Source organism: Coturnix japonica, chromosome 32 (genome assembly GCF_054131305.1).
Source record: "Coturnix japonica strain WE chromosome 32, WE-NBRP24, whole genome shotgun sequence".
NCBI lineage: Eukaryota > Metazoa > Chordata > Aves > Galliformes > Phasianidae > Coturnix > Coturnix japonica.
The window spans coordinates 1,563,476-1,589,972 of NC_140694.1; the positions used below are offsets into that span (position 1 = coordinate 1,563,476).

General features: G+C 44.8%; 1 protein-coding gene across 13 annotated transcripts in view; it reads right to left on the reverse strand.

The window, feature by feature from the left end:
* Window positions 1–20,547: 20,547 nt before the first annotated feature.
* Window positions 20,548–26,497, reverse strand: part of LOC146755445 (rho GTPase-activating protein 32-like) — a 329,502-nt gene continuing 323,552 nt past the window's right edge. For 12 of the 13 annotated variants that reach the window (XM_085525573.1, XM_085525582.1, XM_085525578.1 and 9 more), the window contains 4 exons: window positions 24,119–26,252; window positions 23,438–23,636; window positions 22,606–22,751; window positions 20,548–22,384 (listed from right to left, as the gene is read on the reverse strand). In XM_085525573.1, coding sequence (XP_085381699.1) covers window positions 21,927–22,384; window positions 22,606–22,751; window positions 23,438–23,636; window positions 24,119–24,290 — 975 coding nt within the window. In that variant the 5' untranslated portion in view covers window positions 24,291–26,252 and the 3' untranslated portion in view covers window positions 20,548–21,926. The remainder of the gene's footprint in view (window positions 22,385–22,605; window positions 22,752–23,437; window positions 23,637–24,118; window positions 26,253–26,497) is intronic. The other variant, XM_085525584.1, reaches the window with a different exon arrangement.

Genomic DNA, 26,497 nt, shown 5'->3' on the forward strand with positions numbered 1-26,497 from the left:
CTGCACAGTGCTCCCAGGAGATGCATGGGAAGACATGTACTGAGGCAGCCAACGCAGCTACTTTCACCTCTCTGGGAAACAGACTGAAAAAGCTGAGGCTGAAAGGACAAATGATGTTTTCAGTTTACTGCTTTAACTTCTCAGCTAAACAGCAAGGATGAGCTGTCCACAACTACGAGCAGTTTTGCTAGTAATTCACATGGCCACTCACTGGAATGAGGGACGCGCTGCTTAGTGACTTGTGTATAGAAGCAGGGAGCACACACATGTCATACAGCACAGGGGTTTAACAGCCAGTATCCTTACGGTGCTTTTTGAAAGCAGCCAGGACAGTCAGGTCACAAAGATCACAGCAGTCTTGACTGACTGATCTTCACTCACAGAGTGGTTCTTGAGATCTTTCCTGTTGCATTATAAAACGATGAGCATCAGAGCTCACACGTACACCTGCACAGTGGAAAGTACCCAACGTTCATTGAAGTCATCCAGGATGCACGCAGCATTCAGAGATTCATGGTCCTTTTACATACCCACAAAGCACTGTGTACTTCGAAGACAAGGAAGTGGTGTACAGACACACACCTGTGATTGCTTGGCCCCACTGATGCTGTTAGCAGCCAGGTTTGATCAGAGGCTGAGCAGTCAAAAACTCTTTCAGAATCTTATCCACCATCCTCTCTTCAGCTCCCCTGCTGGAGCTGTTTTCACATCCGTGAAAATCTATTAAACTCTAATGTTTGCTTTTGTAACAAAGTCCTCCAAGACTGAAAACAGCCTTCCTTTTCTCTCCCTTTTTACTGTTTAATAACTTGTACAGAAATAGCCATGCTGCAGATCTGACAAAAGCCAACCCACCACAAACCGTGAAACAAACATGCACATAAAAACTTGGGGCAGGGGAGGAAACCCTCCAAAAATCCACAACCTATTTGAGACTTTATAAAGACTCCTCCCAGCCTCACCATGGGGTGTTTGGCCTCAGCCCACCCCCCACAGAAAATATTCTCTTTTTTCCCCTTGTGAGAATACTGACAAATGTGGGTGGCAGCCTGGGGCTCTTCTCCTGGCTCACAGCATTGCCCAAACACACACAGCCCGCCTCCATGCTAAAGTAAAACTGCAGCATTAAAATATTTCTGCGTGCTGCATCTGTTCTCACCACCCACAGTCTTGCTCCTGCCTTGCTGCTCTTGCCTACTGGCGTGAGTATTCCAGCTTTAGATAGAACTGTTTTAGGGATACAGGCCAAGAAGGTTAACGACAGTTAGCTTTTGTTGTTTGGGTTTAATATGGTTAAAATCTGTGCCCACACCCAGTATTAATAAACAGGCTCAGTCCATGGCAGTGGACAGGTTCATCCCTGCAGAAGAGAACTGCCAAGTGAGTGCCAGCAACTACTCCAAGTCTGTGCAGCACCGCCTGCAGAAAGTGCTCTGTACTCTTCCTTACTGACGTTCTTGGGTTGGATGTCTTTGGGAAAGCTGCCTGTTTTCTGTGCTAGGATGACCGAAATCAAGCAGCTTTCGACTTCCAAATCCATCCACAGTCCAACTAAATCTTGACAATGAGAAGTCCCTGTTCTATAGCTCTACTACATGGACACTCAGCTGCTGGTCCAAACGTGGCACTCTGAAATTATGCAGGTTCTCAAGCAGCTCTACAATTACTGGAAAGTTAATTCCAGAACTGCTGCAGTGAATTGTTTTTAGCAGCTATTAACCTATGTAAATGTCCATCTGTTCTGATTCCTTTCCACTGCTGAGTGTCCAGTGTCTGTTTTGTGATTTGAAGGTGACTGAACGTTACAGTCAGCTGTGAACAGGAAAGGTAACGGGTCACTAAAGCACACAGAAAGTCAGCATCGTTTGTAAGGTGGAAATGAAAAACCATAGTATTCATTCTGATAGTCCCTCTCGCTACCAGCCTTTATTACTGCTGAAATGAGAAAATCAGACTAGAGGGAAAGTTGTAATTAATGGAGTGGAATTAATCCAGGTCACTCTATTACTCTGGCTTTGCACAAGGGTAACTCTACTCCAGTAACTTCAGCTGAGTTTTTCTGGCACAAACCCACTGTAAGCAAAAGCAAAATTTAGCCTCTCGTTTGTTCTCATTAGGCTCCTGGCCCTTAAGCATCAGACTGACTGGAAACAGTTTACAGCCTTCAAGTTAGAAAGGAGAAAAATCTGACTAACAATAAAAACACAAGTGTGCCAAATAAATATGGTACTGTTTTATAGACTACAGGATCAAAAAGATGCAGAAACACTTGTCTTAAAAGAAAGGTGACAGGGCTTAGCAAGAAAGCACTCTTAATGGCTATAGCTGCTACTGAAACTGCTGCCTCTTGTCACTAATCTTGGGCAAACTGCTTTTTTTTTCTTTCCTCTTAAATTGAAACCATAATCCTGCTATGAAGCAGAGCAGCCACGAATTAAGAGTTTTGGTAGCTATTATAAAAGGTTAGATTTTATGACAGATAAGACAATATTTCTGAGGTTTCTTAAAGCATGACTGTGATGAGAATGACGATAAAAGCACCCCGTGTATCAGGGTGAGCACAGGAGACATTACATATTTTGCAGTCTAAAAGTAGCAGAAAGCTTGTTAGTTTTGAAGTGACTTGGAAACAAGCTGGCTCCATTTTGCAAAGGTTCCTCCCTGTGCTGCCAATCACAGCCTTAGACTCCTTTTCTAGGTCTCTGTCTCTTTATTAGAGCAAATAGGAAGCGACAGTAATGACACCAATGATGGATGCAGTATCTGCGATACAGTTTTCTCCCATTTCTCTCCAGGGATTGGGCTGATTAACAAATCTGAATTTGTGTTTGCAGTCACGGACTATTTATGGGGCTTGAGAACGTCAGCAGTCATGGAACTTCATACCATATATTTTTCATCACCCCTTTTTTTCCCAGAGCAAACAGCCTGTTCAGGAATGACCACAGTTTTGACTGTAATCATTCATCTAACTGCTTATTTGTGCCTATTTGTCCCAGATACATAGAAAGGCTTGGATTGGAAAGGACCTTAAAGATCATCTCGCTCCAAACCTCCTGCCATGGGCTGGGTTGGTCTCCACCCCTTAGTTCAGGCTGCCTATCCAACCTGGCCTTGAAGGCACCATTCGCCTCCAGAGATGAGGCAGAGATGTGGGACGTGCAGAGGCCAATCCTCACCTGCATCGGTTAGGGTCAGTTCAACTCTTGCACAGCAGCCAAATCACTGGTTCTAAGATACAGACTTGCTCTTAAAAAAGCTTGTCTTGCCACAAATCTTTAGTTCTGAATAAATAGAGAAGCTATTTAGAGCTAAAACTAGCATTTGCATAGCCCTGCAAAGACTTCAGCAGAAGCCGGTATCTGAGAATAGGAACAAAACGTAAAACATGTTTGAAAGAAGGATGGCCATTCTCAGAAATAACTCAGCAGAGAGCTAAAATAAACCACACCCCATGGCAATGGTTAGCTAAAATATTCTATCCTATCTTTTATTAACTGTAACAAGAACAGACTAAGAACTGCTGACAATACACACATTTTACAGAGAAAACGGGTACCATGAGACATAAAGGACAGTGACGCTGCAGGCCAGGACAGCACTTGTGCTGTTCCTGAGGATCACAGCTCACATGGTTCTGTTTTAGTAAGGCTATAAGTCACTGCATCTCTCAAATCTCTCTCTGCTGGACTGCGTTTCTATAGAGGATTCTTTGTTTGCACCTGGATGTGTTTAAGAGCCGTCTGGATGTGGTGCTCAGGGATATGATTTAGCGGAGGGTTTTTAGAGTTAGGGTACTGGTTAGGCTGCGGTTGGACTTGATGGTCTTCAAGGTCTTTTCCAACCTGGGTCATTCTATGATTTTCTGGAGAAGCGTGTTTGTCCCAGCTGAACTTCACATTCATTTAGTCCACTTCCCCGTTCCTATCCAAGGAAGGAACCATCGAGTGTCTTTAACTGTTCTACCCCAGTGCAGCACCCAGGGCGCACTCCCAGGTGGCTTATTTCACTGGTAACCTTACACCTGCTGAAGATCTTGTTGATACGGCAGCATTCCCTGTATTTCCTTTTTCTGGAAGAACTGGCAGAGTGAAACTAACATAAACAAACTTTTGCACCGAGACACCGGCAGACTGGCTTAGCCTGTAATTTGTTTTCTTGCACTGTTCCTCCAGGATGACTGCATAGCTATTTGCAATACCATAAAAAGGTACAAGAGACCAAGCCCTGCCCTTCTCGGTCAGTCATGACCCAGTAATTTGTGGTGGCAACTATCCTAGTATAGTAGGAGGGATGCAACGGCACCATGCTTAGGTGTTTCATGTGTGCCAATAAAATGGAGCAAGCATAATGTTATCTGGAGCAGGAATAAGAACGGTCACTGTCAGGGCTCAGCTCCAGCAAGTCTTCCAGCTCATTAATCACGTGCTCCCAACCCCACTGTAAAGACAGGTTCTTCCCCCAGTTATTCTGCATTTAAATGCGGCCTTGTCTGTAGGTAATGTACAACCTGGGACTGTTCTACATGACGGAGATTTAGATACTACAAGGAAATTGTGCTTCTAAGACGTTTTCTTCTGCAAAACCATTAGCATGATTAGCATAAAACCCGTATGAGACCCCGCATAAAATCCAAAGCAAACATGTAGGGCAAATGAAATCAGTGCAGTAATACCACGGCTTACGTTTGCCCAGAAGGATTTCATTTTCTGCACCCTGAGCTGATGGGGCCGGCCCAGAGCAGGGCCATTGGGATGCTCAGGGGGCTGGAGCACCTCCCGGGTAAAGACAGGCTGAGGATGCTGGGCTTGTTCAGCCTAGAGAAGAGGTTCTGGGGAGTACCAATACTGATTTGCATACCTTTTAAGGCCTAAATCAGATGCTAAACACTACTGAAGTGCTGAAGATCTAAGACAACATCCCAAAAGTAGTTACTACCATTCATATGACTGAGAACAACTATTCTGCCAGGCAGGTGCTCAGTTGTTTTTCTTATTCTTCTTAAAAAGGGGAAAGAAGTACAAACCTTACTGTGAACACAGTGCTCCACTTCTGTCTTTGCTTCCAAACAAAGTGAACTTTATTTCCCCGGGCAGTTGATCTATCAAGCTTCATAGGTTCTTAATCGCACGTTAAACAGATGCTCTGTGATGCACTCTGCCTGGTGAAGCAGAACACCTACCCACTGTGGAATGTTCTCACTATATAGAAAGTGCTGTGCTAAGTAACCCGCTGGTTATTACCTCTGCAAACAGCAAGAAGCTGCTCCCTAATGCCAAGGGAAAAGATAGAAAGGGAAGAGCTACGTGACTATATAACAGAGAACCAGCAGAAAGCCATTAAGCCCCCTCACAGAGCTCCTGAAGCAGAAAGCTCGCTCAAAAGATGCAACAAAAGAAAGCACATGGAAGCCCCCGTTTGTCCTGAGCACACCTTGCACACTAACATGTCACCCCGCTGACACACTGACTGAGCTTATGATCTCCAAGTGAAACACGGCCCTTCTATTCACATTTCTGTACCATCAGAAATGCCGATGATTTGTGTTACTTCTTAATTTCTGCCTCAAGCTTCTTCATTTATACTCTAAGCCGATGCAAGTTTTCCTTCCAGAAGGCTGTAGGCCACATTGTTCTGTATTAGAAGAGCATGATGAGTTTTATATGTTTTTATTCCAGTTACTGCAGAATATTAAGAAGGGTGAGAGCAAGAGGGCAAAATTCTCCCACCCAAATCTAAGCTGTCAGAATGGAGGGAAAAAAAAGGAGGAGGGGGGACTCTGTGATAATACTGTATAACTCAGAGGCTTTGCAAACCACCTTCAGAAATACGGCTGGGCAGGATGAAGGCTCCCTTCTCTTTCTCTGCTCCATTTACACATTCCCAGGACTTGCTGCAACAGGAAACACCAACATTTTCCTCCAAATCTTCAGGGAAAAAGTTTCATGTTTTTGCAGCTGTGCTGGTCAGAATGCCGCTCCCAGCAGCCCCTCAGCTCCCTCCTTAAACGTCCTCCCACTGCTCAGATTTCTTTTAAAATGATGGTGGAATCCTCACACAGGTTCCCAGCAGCACACACACACTGTTGTGATCCAGCAACAGGTAGCTCAGCTCCACCGCACCATGCTCCACTCCTCAACAGAACAGGGGGGAAATAGGATGGAGGAAAAGGAATCTCACAGGTTGAGGTAAGGACAGGGAGGTCAATCACCAGTTACTGTCACCGTCAAAACACTCAGCATAGACTGATTGCTGTAATTTATTACCGGCTGGTAACAAATCAGAGCAGTGAGAGCTAAAGCAAATGCAAACACCTTCCCCACATCCCCAGAGCATAGACAGCACTGCTCAGGCTCAGCTCAGGCCACCAGCACCACCCTTCTAGTCCTGGGTGGATCTGGCTCTGAGCTGAGCTGGGGCAGCTGCTGGAGACCACCAGAGGTCACTGCTGCAGCTGCCATCAAACCCTCGTCGTGCAGACCCGACATACAGACACAGCCCCATCTTTAAAAAGACACAACTTTGCTGTCTTGCAGTTGACAGAGCAGCTGCTATACAGCATTGCCAGAAGGAATCCAATGCAGCTCAGTGACTACAGCAAAAGACTGAACTTTTTTTTTTTTTTCTATTTCTTTGCCTGTTTCAGGATCTGTAAGTTGCTGCAGTGCACGTGATCTGTTCAAAGCTGCAGATGGGAACAAAGGCTTTTTAATTTCCAGGTTGCTCACCTGGTGCAATCTACATTAGGAACTTTTAGAAGTTCCTCCGCAAAGCTGAGAGCATCACAGCAAATCTTCATCTCAACACCTACATAAAAAGAACAGTTTTCCTTTGCTCTCCCTGGCAACATTAAGCACATTTAAGTTGTCAGAGCTCACAAAACAGCCCTGAAATCTTCATCCAGCTTGTACTTTAATAAGAACAGAAAGACAGAGCAGCCCTATAAGTTCACTTACCTTGCCTGTAGCTGGGCACTGCCGCATACACAGCAAAAGGAAGAGGCTGGTCACTGGTTGAGAATATGAATACAGATGGGCTAAATTTAAGCAGAAGGGCCAATATTACAAGACAGCAGCAAGTGAGATACAAGTCCAGTTCAGCTCTTTTCCTGATAAGTACTCCAGCTGAATTAAAAAGACCAGCCAGCTGTATTATAGGATCACAATAGTGATGAAGTGCTACATGTGCATGTTAAATAGCTGCATTCGCACTTATAATGCTTGCCTAAGTACACACTTCCACAACAGTAGGGATACTCCAATATCTTAAAACATATGTACATATATGTTATTTTACAGCAATGAGACCGCACACAATATACAGTGCTAAGAACAGTAACATCCTTCAGTGCAGGTCTGCTGTTTGCAATGAACAGCTGGAAGCATTCCGCCTCCAGACTGGGCAGATCTCCCTTAGAAACTCTCACTGGCCAAGATTTGTCTTACAAGGGCTCAGAAACGAGAGCCGCCTGGGTTGGTTCTGTGTGTGAGCACAGCCCAGCAGCACAGCCCAGCTGTAACCTGAGGGCAGGTGTGGGACGGAACATTGCCCTCAGCAGCACAGAGCTGCCCTCACGCACCGATCTGCCTCACAGGTACTGAGACTGAAATAGCACACCCAGTATTTATAGGCCCACAGAGCACTCCAGGAGGGTTAGTCACCGTGTGTGACGATGGACACAGCCCTCCTCCGAGGTCTAAAAATAGGAGGCTGCAAAGGACTCCTGCAGCAGCTCTGCTGAGTGATGCAGTACTGCTCACCATCAGCAGGAACACTGATTAACTCGGGGTTCCCCTGCGGTTACTCAGTGATATTCAACTCCTGCACTCCTTGCACTGAGCACAGCTAAACTACTACGCAATTAATCTGCGCAACCCTTGATTCTAAACGAGGGCTGGTAACTCTTGCTGACAAATGCACTTGACAGAACTGCTTTACTGGCACCCCCAACGAGCAGAACACGTTCTTATAAGGCAGAGGTGAGGTCAGCTGAGCCTTTTGTGTCACTTCATTCTTACTGTACACTCACCCAGCGTCAACAGCAAAACATGGCTTTGCAGTCTTCAAAGCAAAAGTGAACTCACTGGATGTGAAAAGCACCTCTGCAGAAATCCCCAAGGCAAACAGGTCAGTGTTAAACAGCTGCTGTTCAGAAAGAAAGCAGGACTGACAGAATGCTGGAAGGTACCTGAGGCGGCTGCACTGAATCTGTGCTGTGCACAGAGCTCTGAGAAAGACAGCATTCGTTCTGAATCCCTTCCAGCACACACCTACACTGATGCATTTATAAGAAGGAATTCAAAAAACCCGACTTCTCTGTCCTTAACTTTCAACTGTACTTTTGAACTTTAGATGCTGGCTGAGGAAAATGCAGGTTTTCAGGACATTGCTCCACTCGGGACAGTGTCAAAAGGGCACAGACTTCAAGAACCTTTCCCACAAGGTGTGTCCCTTCCCGGGCTGTCCTCCGAAAGATGCACGAGAAACACCCACTGACCACAGGAGACAATAAATAGCCATAGGGACAAAGGTGACAGCTGTACAAACATACTTTCAATGCCAGGTTTATCCAGAGCAGCTAAACATTTGGTTCTTAGCCCTTGGGAGCCAACAGATACGGCCTGTCCTCACCATATCCAAGACTAATGAAAGGCAGAGCGCTCCAACATCTGAAAAGCCAAACACGGAGTAAAACAAAGAAGGCGGCTCCTGCCTGCGGCAGAGTTGAGGGAGCCCCGACACCGCTGGAAAGGCCGCGTTTGTTTGCTTGCTGTTTTTCCACCTCCTGGCACGTGCGTGCAAGCCCTCGGGCACAGCTCCATTTTAGCATTAAAATTACAAAGCATCCGCGGCGCGTCTGACACCGCTCCAAGTCGGCAGCGGCACGCAGCTCTGAGCGAGCGGAGTGGGGCACAAGGAGCACCAAGGGCTGGCACCGGGCGGGCGAAGCGTTGCCTCTGCTGGGCATACAAAGGAAGTTCCTCCTTGTCCTATCACTTGTGTAAAAATGTTATTCCCCTCCTACTTATGTTTAAGTATTGTAAAGCCATAGCGAGGTCTCCTTGAAGCCGGACTGAAAAGCCCAGCTCCCTCAGCCTGTCATCATAGCAGCAGCACTCCAGCCCTCGAGCATCCTCATGGCTTCCTCTGGACCATCGCTAGAAGTTCACAGTTTTCCTGCGTTAAAGACCCCAAACCTGGACGCACTACCCCAGCTGGGGCCATACAAGAGCAGAGCATAAGGGGCCGTGCCAAAGGCTTTGCAGGATCCCAGGTAGATGCCATTAGTTGCTGTCCCTTTGTGCAGTGATGCCAACACTCCATCATAGGTCACCAGGTCACCAGGTTGGTCAGGCACAATCTACCCTTGGTGAAGCTGTGCCAGCTGTCTTGGATCACCTGCTCAACCCTCGTGTGTCTTTTTATTCAGAGGGCAGTGAGGCCCTGGCACTGTTGTCTGGAGAAGCTGTGGGTGCCCAACCCTAGAGATGGCCAAGGCCAGGCTGGATGAGGGCAGCCTGTCCTTGTGGGAGACAACCAGCTGTTGGAGGGAGTTGGAAATTTAAGGCCCCTTTCAACCCAAAGCATTCTATGACTGTATGAATTTCTCAGCTAAAGGCACAAGGAAAACGTAAGTACTAACATACCTGATATTAACAGGCTTTCTCCTGTAACTGCCGTGTTGTCTGCATTGCACCTGAGTCACAGTATGTAAACCCATGACCAGAAGAACCAGTCCCTCAATAAAACAAAAGCATGAAAACAGGAACATAAAGAGTCACATACAAGAGTTATAACTGAGTCAGCATCAACCAGGCTGAATCACTGCCAGACAAACAAGGAAGTTAGAAAACTCTGCATAACAGGTATTTTTAAGGGGAGTTTCCTCTTTCAGATTGCCTGAAGCATTTCAAATGGAATTTAATTTGTGAAATATTTGAGGAGCACTATGGAACAATGGTATTGAAAATCAATTATTCTTCAAAGTTAGGTGCAATTACAGGAGCAAACTGACATGCTTTCTAAGTCCAGTCACCGGACTACTGGCATAGAGTGACAGAAACACTAACTTTATCAGTACAAAAAATCAAATTCAGACCATATCTATTTAATGGCCTAAGGCATAGTGACTTCCATCACAGAATGTGTCAGAAGCACATTGATGCACACACATAGCTCCTTCGTGGGTGGTGTGGAGGGCAGCACACTGCCTGTTTAGTGCGCAAAACAGCACTGCACAAAGACTGACACTGGAGACAGGATCAGCATGTTGGTGATTGGAATGGTGACCAGAATGGAAAACCAGACCAGTAGCACTGTACTGTGATATGTTTTGGCAGTGTAACTTGAAATACCACTTCCACTGTCCTTAACTATTTTGTCTCAGAAATATTTAGGAGAAATGAAAATTCTGTTATTCGCCGTTTAAAGAGAACATGAGAATTATCCATCATTTCACTTGATTCATTCCTGAAGAACCCTGGAGCTGCACATTCAGTACTAAGGAGCCCAGAGTAAAAGGACAAACCACGGGCAGCGTAAAGAAACAAAAGGTTGCGCCTGGTTCTGTTTAAAAGCCATTCCATGAAGGAGATCCAGCAGTCTCTGTCAGTAGTTCTCACATCTGTGATATCATAATCCTGTGGGGTTTACAGTTATGTTTTGGGTTTTTTTTTCCCCTAGAAGGAAACTATTTTATTGCCAGGAAGAAAACATCTGAAATCTCTAGCCAGCAAAATCCACTAAGGAAGGAACTTACAGACTGCGATCATTCTAACTTGGGCTGGACTTTCTGTCCTAGTCCAAAGATTTCTTTATGCTAAATATCTCCTACACCCTCATCAATCTCTTCAATCAGCTTGACTCCTCACCAGCATCCCTCACCCACAGTTGCTCACCTGTTGATTGATCAAAGACCATCCTTCCCTTTTGATTTACGTAAGCCTCTCCCAAAATAAGCTCACAACCAACATTTAAGAAATTACAGTAATAAGCCACCTACTCTGTGCCACTGCCTACATTATTCAGTCATACATTCTACTTCTTCTTTCCCCCTTATGGCTGTCATGTTTGTTTTTTTTCAGATCATTCATTTTCTGAATCCACGCAGGGTTGGTGACAAGGGCTCCTTATCAGCTATAATCATAGTAAGCAATATTAATAACTGAAGACTTTTCTCCTGAAAACTGAGGTGTCAAATTCAGATGCCTGCAGAAGAATGGCAGCTATCACGTAAGAGAAGTTTCTAGCTGCCACAGCTGAGGGACAAAAGCATCGAGCTGTGACTCAAACACACTCCATATGTTCAGAAAGCAAAGAATCCCTACTTTTCATAGTTCAGATAAGACTTCCAATAACTTGAACAGCAAAACCATCAGCTGTGATGCTGTGCCGGTTTGAAGCTGGAATTTGACGGTCATTCGATGTGAGCATGAGAGCAAACACAACAGGGAAGAATCACATGATGAACAATGTGTTCTTCCACACTTCTGCAAAGTTTCACCCAGTGAGAACACAACATCCTGATGTTTTTCCTCCTCTGGTCTCTCAAATCTACTTCTTCTGTTTACAGTAAAGCACCAAGAGAAAGTAAAAGGGCTCACATGACAAGTGTACTTGATAAAGAACATAATAGGATTCGGAAAACAGTAGCATTCCTTGTTAAACAATCGTCTTGCTCCCTATTTATGAAGCTCAGATTTTACTTGAGCTATTTAGGAAAGCACCTTACAGAACAGCAGCTGGTCACGAGTGGAAGGCTAGGACGCATAAATCAGGCCTCAAGTGCAAGGACAGATGAACTGCTTTAACCTCTGCTGTGCACCATGGAAAAAAATCCCACAGACATTTAAACTATTATTGTGGACTCACTCATGGAAAATATTCCACCTGATACCTGAAAACCTTAAACAACAACAGCAGAGAAAGGAATCAGACAGTAACAGAAGCACATGAGCCCTAGAAAGAACAAAAGACAAGGAAACAAAATAATATGGATGCAGAAAAAACACCAAAAGACCTCACTGACATTTAAATGAGATGCAATATTCTGATCTACCAAGTATAATGTACTTCAAGATGTCTAATTACCTTGATGGCCCTTAACTGGGAAACGAGCACAGTTCCTCGTACTTCATTCCTGGCATCAAAGACAGACTTGATCTACTTTCTCCTGCAGCTACACTTGCAAAATACAAAATACAAGACCGTTTTCCCTATGTGGAAATGAGGACTGTGAGCCTCAGCCTTCCTGTGAGACTGGGACGAACAGATTCTGCTTCAGGAGGGAAATCATCCTGATAGTGATGAAACTGACACCCTGAGCAATCAGATCTTGCCTGAAAAATAACAAACTTCAAGACCTTTGGAAGTGAACTCTGCACTATGTTTCCATCTGATTTGATTGTGTTTACAAGTACTAAGAGCACTTTAATACATGCCTGTGCACCACTGCCTGGGTATAATTCTCCTCTGGGAGTGTCATTTTAGATGTTTCACTTACAATGCAAGCAAACAACAAGAAAAGGTCTCTGATGCGTGGCCTTCTGCCTACAGATGCTGTTTGCCTTCACCGAGACCTGCATTCCTTCATGTCCCCTGGGGATTATTAATGTGAGTGGTTTTGTATTTGAAGATCCTTACCTGTACTTTACATATGTCTGAGCTGACACCGCACAGTAACTTAGTGAATTCTTCCAGACTTCAACACTTTGGAATGAAGCCTGCAGCAGATGCAGCTCAGGGTTCTGTGCTCTAATTGCTCTTTATAGTGTTTTTCCCACAGCGAAAAACCCTTCTGTTTCTCATTATGAGGAACACTGACCCTTGAAGGTAAAGCCTGATCAAGTACCTCAGCCATTTCACTGCAGTGCTCTGCAGTGTTGTGCAGTGCTGCATTAAGGTCCTGACAGAACAGTAAGAGCCTTTCCACAAAGCTGTGCCTTTCAGATGCTGCTCCTTTGTCTTGCACCTCCTCCAATCAAAGCCTGGGAAGCCAAGAATTTGAGGACTTATGCAAACAAGAAGGAAAATATCAATTTACTTCATGTTCTACAAAAGTCCTTCAAACATAACAGGCTATTCTGAAACAAACTGAACAAGCAATTAGGCATCATATCCTGCAAGCCTGTGCTCTATGGGTGATGCCTCCTGAGCAGCAGCAGCTGGGAACCTCCACTAATTCAGCTCCTGCAGACCCAGGTGTGGTTTCTTTGTCTTTGCCGTTCTTTCTACTTGCCCTGCAGATGAACTTAATCTATTAATATATAACAGTAAGGAAAGATTTCCCCTAGAGACAGCAGTGAACTTAAAACAACAGGTAACTGGTTTTATTTTCATCTTACAGAGAAAGAAGGTGAAGTAGTACTTCTAAAATCAAGACCTGAATGTTTCTGAATAGCAACAGCGCTTTGATATCTTTTGTTCCTCCCATCTCCACATCACTGGAATCAGAACTCAAGCAAGCTTGATCTGTAAGATGTTACTATTGACAGTATGTCTGATCAGCTTCAGGACCTACACACAGGGACACACAGACATGTTTACCTTCAAAAGAGCAACTGCAGTGTCCTTCATCGTACACTTACATACATTATGCTGAAATATTTCAAACTTAATTGCACGTGGTCCAGAAAAGACACAGACAAAATGCAAACTGCAACTCTTGAACTCCAAATGTGACTGCAATCACAATTAATTAAATCGCTGCACATCAGGCCATTTCATGCATGTTGGAATTATCACAGCTCCAGCTGCCAAAAGGCAGACCTTGTGCTGTTGTGCTCTTATCCTGCATCTCTCTCAAGCACAGAAACCCTTCACTGAGCTTATGTAATCTGAAGAAAAGAGGAAGAAAATTCATCGTGTTTATAGCAGATCGGGGGAGGAGGCCTACAAAGATAATCAGGTCTAACTGCATGACAGCTTCAGGGCTGAGCACAAGTCAGTTCACGTTGAGGACACTGTCCTAACGCCTCCTGGACACTGCTGGAGAGAAATTTCTCCCCAAATCCAGTGTGAACCTGCTCTGGTGCAGCACTGTGCTGCTTGTGCAGCTCTTCCTTCCACTTCACAAAAGCACCCCATTAGTTAAGTTCTGCTCAGCTGTCCACATCAAGGATCCACGTCAGAAATCAGCACCTACACAAACACATGGTCTCACCTTCAGCTGTGGCAGTCCTGCATACAGAGTGCTTGTCTACATAGCAGTGGCCCTGCTCAGACTTTCTGGCTGCTCCCAGTCAGTCCAATGAAACTGACATTACAGACATTTGGTAACAAACAGCTCAGGTGTGGTCGGGGTGGCGCTGGTTGGTTTTTCTCCCTATGGCAGCCATGAGGTCTTCTCACCATTTGCTTTTGGGTCCCTCTACAAAGTGCAAAGAAACACAGTCCGCTACAGATGAGTCAAAAGAGAAGTCTTGGTCAAGTGCTCTAAATTGCTAGTAAAGAAGCCCTGCTTTCTAAAGAAGCCTATGAAATTACTCATCAAAAGGAACCTGAAACTGAATATATCCCTACATCCCACTTCCCAACATGAAAGGCATTTAAACACCGATACATGTACGTGACATCACTGTATTAAAAATAAAGGAGAGAGCGCTGAATGCTTTTTTTCAGAGCTGCTAGGGAACATCAACACAACTGTCAGCATCATCCCTCAGGGCACCTCCAACAGCACTGACAACTTTGTACTTTACAGGCAGACATGAAGTGAGAACTGGGAGTGCTGTTACAGTCCCAGTACAAAGCAATTGCTTTCTAATTGTGCAGCAGCACGCTTTAAGCTTCACAACCAGATGAAACTTTGTTTTGTGTATGACTCTACGATGACTAAGACGAGCAATTCCCTCCTGGTCTTCTAGAAAACAGACTGAAAACCTGTAATTTATTGATACTAAAAAAAATGCAAAACAAATTCACATCACAAAAAACAAGATGCAAAAATGCCCAAGCCTCTTACCTGTCAAGATAGCAGAACAAATGAAACCTTGCAAAGGGAGTATAGATTTTAGCCAGATTTCAGCTGTGACAATTCAAGAAAACATCTTCCATCTCTTTCTGCTTATCCTGAGGCTGTAATTTTTCTTGTCAGTGAAAACACCCCCCGGAGAGCACGCCATGCTCAGGGCTCCCACATGCCACCTTTACCAGATTATCCTCAGGATGTCAACTCAGGGGGGACCCTCAGCTCAACTGCCTACAAGCAACTTTGTTAAGGGACAACTCTGCTATGAGCACAAGCAGGAGTTTGGTCCACTTATTATTTGGCAAGATCAACGTAGAAGTGCTATTCCCACCAAACGCTCTCTCAGCATGACACAGTTGGGAAGGAGAAGCATTTTGCCATCTCTCTGTGAAGCTGCATGACTCAACAACTATGTTGTGACACTGTAAAGCCATCCAGGACATGGAACTTCCCCTCTGTGCTTCAGCGTAACCATGACGTGCCTGGGGAGGGCAACTCCAGTCTGCCACTCCACCCTCGTCCTGTGCAAACACACACAAGCTATAGTTTAATTATGGGTATTTACTTTCATTTTAAAGGTTTACTGGGAGTTATCTCACATTCTACCTTGTTTCAACGATACTGTGCTCAACTTTTGATACCAGCAGTTGCTGTACCAATAAAAATAAATCCAACTAAGCAATTATCACAACACAATTATGGTCTAACTAGTACTTGCCAGAGTAAAGGCAAATAGAAGGATGAAGGAGTACAGCCTAGAAGAACATGAAAACCTACGAACAACATTGTTAAGTATCCATATAGCAGGGAAAAATACCCAAGCAGACAAGAACCGATACACGAGAATTAAATGTTAGAGGCACCAGCTGCCAAGAGTGAGCTGTCTGTTCACAGTGGTCAAACTACACTTCAAAATGACGCCAGCAGACAACGAAACCAGGAATCAGGTGCTCCCACGTCCTCACACCAGGCTGCAGTAGGGCACATTTCTTCTTTCTGCAAACAAAGCCTTGTTCCAGTCACACCGTGAGACTGATTCATGTTATTGTTTGCACAGTCTGACAGTGGTTAAAGCACATTTAATAGAACAAATAATACTAATACCCTCGTGGTTCGCACATTTTACCAATAGAAGAAATTCTAGTTAATAACTTATGTCTGCATTAATCTGAAAATGATTGCAAAGAAAACCTATCATAAAGGAAAGCAGAACCTCCTTAGGTTGTTCAGAATGAACACTGACAGCCAGAGTGTTGGACCTGGGTGTTAAGGGGATGTGTGCAAAGTCATTCTTAACATAAATACTTCTGAAAGAACAGGTTTATGTGACAGCCTCACATGTTCAAGAATCAGTTATGAGCCTGCTATCCGCAGCACAAGGAGGCAGGAGGAATACTGATAAAAGTCTTCAGAGACTCCCTGGTTCCTTTCATTTGCAGCCCAATTTTGGGGGAAATGTAGGTCACATTTGCAAGTTTGCTATAAAAGCGTGTGAAATAGGTTTTTTTTTAAGAGGGAAAAAGCACCCAAGATTGTCACATAGTTTAAATCTACCTCAAGCACACAGGCCTTAAAAAACAAACATAAGCAAAGCTCTCTAGGCAGGAATCTCAGAGTGCCAGGAAGGCGTTTTCTTGCCTCATTTGTTATCAAGCCAAATACAAAAGTTTGTTCAGATAAGTAAAGCTGCAGAGCAGTTGGGACATAACGTATATCTCAGATTTAATCTCAATTTTTAAGACTAACATCTGATAACCAAAACCACTCTGCTGTAAGTTGCAGACACAAATATGTAGAAATCTGCATGCTTTCCTCTTTCAGCATGCCACAGGACATGGGTTGCCTGGCTTATACATCTCATCCTCCAGGAAAAACAAAAGAAATCCATTTTTTTATTATTTCATCTATAGCAGGCACAGAATATTATGCAATTACAAGTTCTCAAAACATCATAAATTTAAACAAAGAGATTCTAGCACCTCCTACATGTAGCAGCCTAACCACAGCGTCTCACTCCACCCAGCTGCAGCTCTGCACGGGCACAGCAGCAAACCACGAGGAGGTAGGAAAGCCCAATTCAGCTGCACATCACAGTAACTGGCGTGCTGACTATCAGAGTGGTGGAATCCTTCCTCAGTACAAAAGCTAAAACGATCTGTAGAAACTGATTCATATTGCTACCAAAAGAATCTCTAAAGCTTCAGGACTTTAGAAAAGGAAGGTGAGCTCCTGTCTCAATAGGGCATCAGTCCAAAAGCGGACAGCAATCAGATGAGTTTTTCATAGCCCCACCACAAGCAGAACAGATGAAACAAGGCTCAGGAAGGAGAGACAAGTGAAGTCCTCTGATAAGCACTGCTCTATGAAAAAGAAGTTGGCAATGAGTGCCATGATTGTTTTCTGTTCTGCATGTCATAGAAATGGAAATAATGCTTTGGCACAAATAGCCATCTCTGAATCAATCAGCTGTCCACCACCAGAATCACAGCAGGTGCCGCAGATATGGCAGCTCAGCCTACAAGAGGTGATGGCATCCTTTTTGAGAATAGTTTTGTACTAATCTGACTGTGAAGCCCCACGGGAGCTGGTCTTACCCTCCACTATTGGTATGACTGAAGCTTTGCTGAGGAAATTTTAATTTCTCACTTTCCTTTTTACTATACGCTCTGGGTGTCTGGATGAGGAGCTATGAGATGTGGTTGTGGCAGCAACGGCGATGGGAGGGCGGTTGGACTGGATGATCTTGTAGGTCCTTTCCAACCTTGTGATTCTATGATTCTATGAGAAGCAAAATCACAGAAGATAAGCAGGCAGCAGGAGGGTCTCTCAGTGCCGTGAAACATCCCAAGTTTCTAAAGCCATCTTTCTCTAGCAGATGAGAATATTCTCCATTTCCTACAGGCCAAACTTAGTTAGGACTGAATAAAGAAGTTGAACCCACTGAGAGACCAGGCAAAGGCAGAAGAGGCAAAACTTACACGGTGTTCACAGTCCAGAACAGGAAGGCCTGTCTGTTTCAGAAAGACTTTGGCTAAATGACACTCTAAATGGATACATATAATAGTCATTAAGAACCTCACGTTAAATGAAATCCAGTGAACCCTGGCAAAACAGAAAATGGAAGCATTAAATGAAGAGAATCACCCTGCCACAATTAGCTTCTGCTTCTTCCCTCTCATTCAAAGTAGTTTCAGGTTTGCTGTTGTAAACTCAGCATTCACGAGCTGCTTCTGCACATCAAGTTCCTCAAATTTCAGAAGCAAGGTGTGCAATTTAAAGTTTGGTTCCATTGCAGTTCATTCAGTGCTGTTCTGTTCCAACACATACAAACCTTACTCTTTTTTTTTTTTTTTTTTTTTTGGCAAAAACCAAAGTGATGGGGTTTGCTTGCTGCTTGCTGTGGCAGATGGACTTACTGACTTTCTGTCTTTGTTATCTCATGGATTTCACTGTACAATGGAATTTTATCTCTCACTGTCTTGTTTGTAAATAGGTGATAATTCTTCCACAGCTTCCAAGTGAGCTATTAAAATAAATGGAGAGATTTCTTGTAAAATATTTGGATTATCTTCTAATCTACAGGTCATATGCCTTCCCATTCTTGATTGGATAGAACAGCCAGCTCCTTTCGACTCCATATGAATATTCCCCCAAAACACACTTCTTGTGAGAGGTGGTAGAGGTGGGTGAAGCTCAGAAATAAAGGGAGGAACAGATTCTCCTTCAGGAACAGCAATAGTAGAGGCTACACGGTGCCTGGGTTAGTTCACTCAAGAAACTAACAACTATTCCCTCCATGTTGTTCTTCTGTGTTTGCTCTTATAAATGAAGCTTATCGTTCGTGCTTACTTGTGGATTTGACCAGCTGCACTCTTAGATAGCTGAGAGAATTTCTATCAAAACACTATTTAAAAGCTCCAGCCATTCAAGGAACTTCAGGCTTAAGGTCTGGGATTTAAAAATACATATATATAAATATATATGTTACATATGTTATAGTTATTTGACTACCTTCTATATTTAGTTTACATACCACCGGGTCAGGGAAAGTATAAAGTCCTCCCAGCTCCCAGTCTTAGCCACAAGTTACCTAGAAAAGACAAAGCTTTCATCCTCTGCCTTGAGGATTAGATATAAAGGATCCTGACACCCTGGGAGGTATATTCTTTTTCTGTCAGTGTTTTCTGCTTGTATGTTTCTTTCTTTGTTTGTTTTGTACATGATTTTATTATTATTGTTCTGTTTTTCCTTGCTTACTATGGGAGTTGGAGAAAAGTACAAGGTATAAAACGTCCCATCAACTCTAAAGCTTAATGCCCTTCTTAAATGGTTTAATATGTTCTGAATTGGTCAACAGGGAGAAGTGTTTGGAGGCTGAATGAATGTCTTGCATGTTGCTGTGTGTGCCCTTTATTGCTGTACACTGTAGTCTATGTAAGGACTTGTTCTCCAAACCATCTGAATGTTTGTTTGCCATGATGCAGCAGCTGTCTCCTTCGTAAAGAAGGAAGCACGAAAAAGACCACATTAAATTCATTCATTCTTAGCAGAAAGGAAACAAAGAAAAGAATTTTTAACCTGCTGTTAGCCATGTTTGGAAATAAAAAATCACTGTTTAGAAATACCTGGAAAGTAAGTACACCATTCTGGAAAGTCAAATAAATGTGGTGCAAAGCAAACTGTCTCTGGCTTTGCCAAATCAGGCCTTCATTAGCCAAAGGATCCCTCCCTTTTTCTCGTAGTGATAAAGAAATTCCTTTTATGGTTCTACTATTTTCATTAGTTATTTTGGGAAGATTATCTCCAGTCCAGCAACTCAAAGGTTTTGGGATGTACCTCTGGTCCCAGTTCACCTTGCTGAACCTGTCAACAAAACTAACATCACCTGTCACAGAATGATAGAATCATGAGAGCTGGAAAAGACCACTTAGATCATCCAGCCCAATCATCAGTCCATCACCACCATGTCCACTAAGCCTCCTCTCCTCCTTCTTCACTGACCTTGGTGACTGCAGGGCTGTTTGTCTCACATCATTCTTGCTCATAGCTCTCACATATGCTATGCAGTGGTTTGAACCTTCCTTAACAAAGTTATCACAGAAGTGCCAGCAGCATCACTCCTTGACTCAGCTTTGGCCAGCACTTGAACTGGTTCTGTCTGACATGGGGCAACTACTGGCCTCTTCCTACAGAGAACAACACTGCAGCCTCTTTGCTGCCACAGTCCAGACATTAGACACACATGTGTAACCCCTTCCTTTCACTCCCAAAGTGCACGCACACACCGGTACCACAATGTCCTTGTGCAGCTCCAACACTCTGCACACCCCTGTGCACACACATATATGTGCATGCTCGTCCTTGCACACATACCCACAGACCTATACACACCTGAGCAACCCCACTGGTTTGGGCAAAGGACATCTGAACATCAAGACAGTAGTTTCGGTCTCTGAGTTTACACTTAGAGAAGTCTAATCTGGGACAACACAAGTCAGTGAATATTGGGCCAAATCCTTCTGTACTTAATTTTCTTCATCATCATTGTGAAGACGAATAAAACAACAGCACGTTTCTCATTGTTTTTAATGTTCTTTTATTTCTATTGTACAATAAAATTTACATATAAATATGTTCAATATAAATTTATTTTTCCCATGAAACACCTAGACATTTTATAGTTTGAATAAGAACTGCGTCTGCTTTGTGTTTCTTTCCCATTTACAAAACTCAGTGCTTTTAGGTTTATGCAAAATTGTTGAGGATGAGATCACATTGATCTGCTTGGTTCATGCAATCTAACCTGGATACATATGACATAGGAACGTGGTCATCCAAGAAATTCTCAGGAATCAGAGAAGTAAGATTTAGGGTGATTAGGCCCTGGAACAGCCTCCCCAGATTAAGTAGTCACAGCACTGAGCTTGCCAGATTTCAGGAAGTATTTTGGACAGTGCTCTCAGACACAGGGTCTGATTTTTGGGTAGTCCTGTGTGGATCCAGGAGTTGTACTTGATGATCTTTTTGGGTTCCTTCCAAACTGGGATATTCTATGGTTCTATGGTGCTAAAAGTATGTTTAGTCAACAATGCAAACCATCTCTCATACTCTAATAACAGAGCATAAGATGATTCTGTCTGTATTAGGTGGGATGAACTCAGGATATATTCTGAAGTAGGAGCAGTGTTTGGTCATGTGTTATTTCACTCGGAAAATCTGGTAAGACCATACCATAATTCAGGGCAGACAGCAGGCCAAATCTTCACTGAGCTGAGAAGGTAGCAGGATCTTTGGCAGGTACAAGTGGAGTTCAGACACAGTATTCATGTGAATGAATCACCACATCTTTCTGTTTTGCAAAAGGTGATGTTGATCTCTTAAAAGAGGCCTACATATGCCACAAAGACTTCTGACCACATTTCTAGTGCTCCTACCAGGAAGTTTCAGAGAAAATATCAACTCGTTGTTCCTGTAACATTTCCTCTGAATCTTGTTGGATTTGATGAACTTTGCTGAATTCAAATCAGGGTTTCCAGGGGAACTCTGCCAGTTTTTCAGCAGTGCACCGTGACGTTCACAGCTCCGAGGCAAATCAGTTACATGGACTAACTGAGGACCAAGGATTCTTTTACTTCAGGGTCTCCAGCTCAGGAAGATGCCCTCTGTGATGACAGCTCTTGAAATGAAGAAAAGGGTCTGGGGCCATGAGCTGGCACTCAGGGTGGTATTTTTAGTGATTGGGTATATCCATAAACAGTTATTTTCTGCTCTTATCCAAGTTTCCTCAAGATGGACTTTCCCAAAATTTGATGAGGTGCCCTTAATCTGTCAACATCTGCTTATTCTATCTTCTTCTCTTTTTAAAAATGCCATATTTTAAAATGAACACTGGAAATTTTCTCTTCTAAGCATTTCTTCTTCCAACACCCCATCCCGTTGACTGAGCATGAGCGTGCCTTTAGTCACTTGGAAAGACAGGACTCATCCTTTGCTGTTGAGGAGAGAGTGGCTCGGAGCTCGTGCTGCTGCCGGGTGCCTGGGACTGGAGGCCTGACTCCAAGTCCCCCTCCAAGAGGCTCGGCTGCTCCTCAGTGACAGTGACTTCGTCCTGCTTGGAGGTGCCGCTGTTGGGGCACTCGGGTTGTGTTTGGTCTGGGCTGCTCTGCAAAGGCACCAGGCCACAGTCCAGGCTGGTGACTGTGTTTTCTGGCAGGCTCAGATCAGCCCCTTCAGCAGAGCTGGGAGAAATGAGTGCCTGAACAATGACCTCCTGCTCTCCGTCGCTGCTGGCACACGGGAGGCTCTCATTTGAATTGCAGCAACTTGTGCTTCCCATGAGGTCTCTGTTGATGGAAGCACTCTCTGAGCAATCAGCACTTGACCTGGCTCTTCTGGGTTCACAAGAGCTCGATTCACCTAGGAAGGAGTGGATACACAGGGGTTAGCATCCAACTTCCTCTGCCCATGGAGGCAAAGGCTTCAGAGAAAGCCTTTTTCATCCTTTGGGAAAACAGGGGTCAGCTGAAGATGTCAGGTATGGGCTTGAATGCCAGAAGGAGGTACAAGCCCACTGAAAGCATGAATTCTACCCATGTTGCTGACAAGCAGTGCTTTGAAAGCTGGATTTGCACCCTTACCTGCCAGGACCACGCGTTCTGCTTTGGAAGGCTCCCTGGCACTGCTCTGCAATTGGTGTTTGGCCATATGGGATCGTTTGCGCAGGCAGAAACAGGAACACCAACTGCCAGCAGGTGATTCCTTCCTCTTGCCGGGAGAACATGGTCTGCAGAGAAAACAGAGCAGTCGTGGTGCAGGGTGAGGGAAGAGCTGCACCGAGCCCTTGCCAGCAGTTCCCTACTCCTGGCACTGCCTGCTTACTGCTGAAACACAGCTTAGAAACGCGCTCTGTTTCAAACAGCAGAGGATGCTTCCATTCCTACAGCTCAGCCCTCAAGTCCTGCTGGCTACATTCCTCTCAACCGTGTCAAGCAAGATGCGGAGCATGTGAGCAAAGGCTCAGCAGCAGGACAGGAGCTGGCAGGCGTAACTGCTTTCTGAGAAAATGGTGCAGCCATAAGGGAAGCTCAAAAGCATCTCTGACTCTTACGTTAACACCTCCTTGGCCTCAGCTCACTGCCATCTTTAATTTCTAGTGCCAGCAAGTCCGACCAACAGCTCTGCTTACAGGAGAAGCGCAATTGGTTTCAGGTGCGTGGCCCTGAAATCTGGAAAACCCCAGTGTTTCCAGGTACAGGCAGCACAGGCCAGGATAGACACCAGCGTGGCTTTCTGCATCTTGTGACTGCCTGCCCAACCAGGAAGGAAAGGCACCTTGTGTGGCTGAACTGAGCCCATAGTGCAACTGTTTTTTAGTTGAGTGCTTGGAGATATAATGGACAAAAAATAAACCAATAGAAATCACCTGAACAATGATGATAGGGGCTGGAAAGGGAATTCCTCTTTCTTTACCTTTCAGATGGAAAATCAATGATTGCGTTGAAGTTCCTCAGTACAGCTGCAAGCCCTTCCTCCACTTGTATCTTGCTGCTCCGTGTTGCAACAGGAGAGCTGCTCTGGCCTCTCCTCTCAGCCTGTGCCTCCTGCAGTGTGAGCAGCTTTGTGGATGGAGACACCCACACAGACTTGGGCCCAGGCAGAGAACTGTGCCCTGCAAGGGAAAACCACAGGTGAGATGGAGGAGGAAGCAGCAGCACAGCCATCCCAGTTCTGCATTTCTCTCAGACTTGCTTATCCGAGACACTGGAAGAAGAGGAGCTCAAAATAACCGTGTGCTCAGAGGTATGCTCGTGGCAAAGGACACAGCCACAATTAAGAGCAGCTCACTGTATCAAAAACAGGCAAACAAAAATCCTAGAAAAACTAGGGGTCTGGGATTTCAGAAAGCTTTGCTGCCACATTTCAATCAAGCTTCAACTGCTTGCAAAAAATCTTAACAGCAGTGATGGTTTTCTCCATGTAAGGTTTGTGTTTGGACACACTAAGGATCCAGGAATGGGGCACCATATTCTAATCTAAGCCCAGAAGCCTGCTGTCTCCTCAACAGTAATAGAATTTTCAAAGGTCTTGGAGAAGCCCTGGATTGGATGAAGCTGTCAGATCAAGATCAAGCTAATGGAGGAAGATGCTCACCTACTCCCTCTCCCATGGCTGGTGTGGATTTGGAGCAGAAGATGACATCTGTGTGGCTGATGAGTAATTCCACAACAGCTGACTGTATCTGCAGCTCCATGCAAGCAGCTTTGCTGGCGCAGGAAGATTGGCTCTGCTGGGATCTGAAGAAAAGGCAGATCTTACAAGTCATTTCCCCGAGGTCACTTCCCCAAGTCTGAATTTCTGTAGCCAAAAACTGTCAAGCTGGGCTCTGGAGACTTCCGCAGTGGGCAAACAGCGATGCCACTGATGTGATGCCACTAATTCTCCTGGATGATCAGAGACACAGCAGTCCCAGCTAAACAAGTGAGTAGAAACTGTCATCTAGAAATTGTGCACCTGGGTTGGGGGACAGCAGAACTAAGCATCGTGTTGAAATGGAAGAAGAAGTTTACCTTAAGAGGTTTGGAGCCCACACTATCGCTAAGTTCTTAGCATGCATGTTTATCACCGAGCAGATCCCTGCCAGAGAAATCAAGTGTCTTATTAAGTCCCATGGGGACAGTGCACTGGTGGTCAGCACTGAGGCAGACTTGATGCCTTCCAAGAGGCATCTGGGGAACACAGAAACACAGAATGACCCGGGTTGGAAGGGACCTCAAGGATAATGAAGCTCCACTCCCCCTGCCTGGCAGGGCCACCTATCTTCCACATTTACTAGACCAGGCTGTCCAGGGCCACATCTAACCTGGCCTTGGACACCTCTACGGATGGGGGATCCACAACGTCCCTGGGCAGCCTGTTCCAGGACCTCAGCACTCTCCTAGTAAAGAACTTTCCCCTAACATCCAACGTTAATCTTCCCTCTTTCAACATAAAACCATTTCCTCTTGAACTGATATTATCGGCCCTTTCAAAGAGTTAACACCCCTCCTGATTATACACACAGCCCGTGCCATCAAGGCCAAGCGGTGCAAGCACTGGGCAGCTTTACAGCCTGATTGCACAGTGCAGCTCCTCGCAGCAGGCATTCGTCTCCAAGTCCACTTTGCTATTAACCCCATTCTACCAATAGCAGGAGAACAGCAAAGGAAAAGGAATTCTCACAACCATTGTGAATAGCTTAAATAAGCACCTCCTGGCACCACCACAAGTGCCATCAGTGAGAGGCAGGATGTGGCAAAGACGTGACTCATGGGGCTAACAGAAAGAAGACCTCAGAGCTGGGGCACTGCTACAACCACTAACCAGGATGGCCAGGGAACTGGTACGTGTCATTTCCAAGACATTGCCCTGAGCTTATAGAGATCCTGGCATACAGCTGCTCGGTCAGCAGAGGGTTCAGGAGCTCCCTGAAATACATCTTACACAGGGAGCTCACGCTGTGAATGTCTTGGACGCTGAGCTCAGGAACCTGCTCCATATTGAATTCATGGCTGCAGAGAAGGACACAGAATTGGGCAGAGGGCTTTGAGGAAGATGAAAACAAGTCCAAAGCCACACAAAATATAGTCAAGAAAAGGAAGGACTTCTGCAGAGCCTTCCATACGGTCTCACATCACAGTTAGAAGCAGGAGAGCTCTTGTGGCACAAAGCTTGGAGCTGGAGAAATCAAGGCTGCCTCTAAGATAGTGCTTGCTAAAAGACTTGTGCTCTAGACACCTCACACCTTCAGTGTTCTTCTTTGGACATATCCCAGGATTTCGGTGTCCTTCTTGCAGTGAGGGGCCAAGAACTGAACACAGAACTCAAGGTGAGGACTCACCAGTGCCAAGTACAGGGGGATGATCGATTCCCTGCTCCTGCTGACTCCAACCTTCTGCATTCCAGTTCCAATCTAAACCATTCCTGCGGTGGTAGTGCTTGAATCCTCATTTGGGGCTGGACCTCAACAGGTCAACACATCAGAAATAACACAATGTGCATCTTGAAGACGTGTCTCAAAGCCCAGAAAATCCAACTCTCTGACCTTGGCACAACTCACCAACCAAGAGCCAGGCCTTGACAACTTGGCTGATCTGAGCACATAGGAGGGGGCCAGACAGTGGACCAGAAGTGTCCATTTCCACTGAAGCTCCTTGTAGAGAACAGCACCAATCAGCAGGCGTGAATCAATTCATTCACAGGCTTCACAATGAGTCTGTTTCTTTATAAAAGAAACCCACATCGATTCCTAATCAAAAAAGGGAGGAGTTAATATGGACCAAAGAAGTTTCTGTTCCTACGCTTCATCCCTCACCCCAACTTCCCTTGCCCCATCCCCAACTCCTGGATGATGCCCACAAGCTTAAAGGCAGGTCTCAAACCCACAGGGCTCCGTTCACAATACTCCATCAGAATGGATGTTACACTTCTTCTATACACTCAAACAGACTGAGCAGTGGTATCTCAGTCACTTAAAACACACAGAAGCATCCA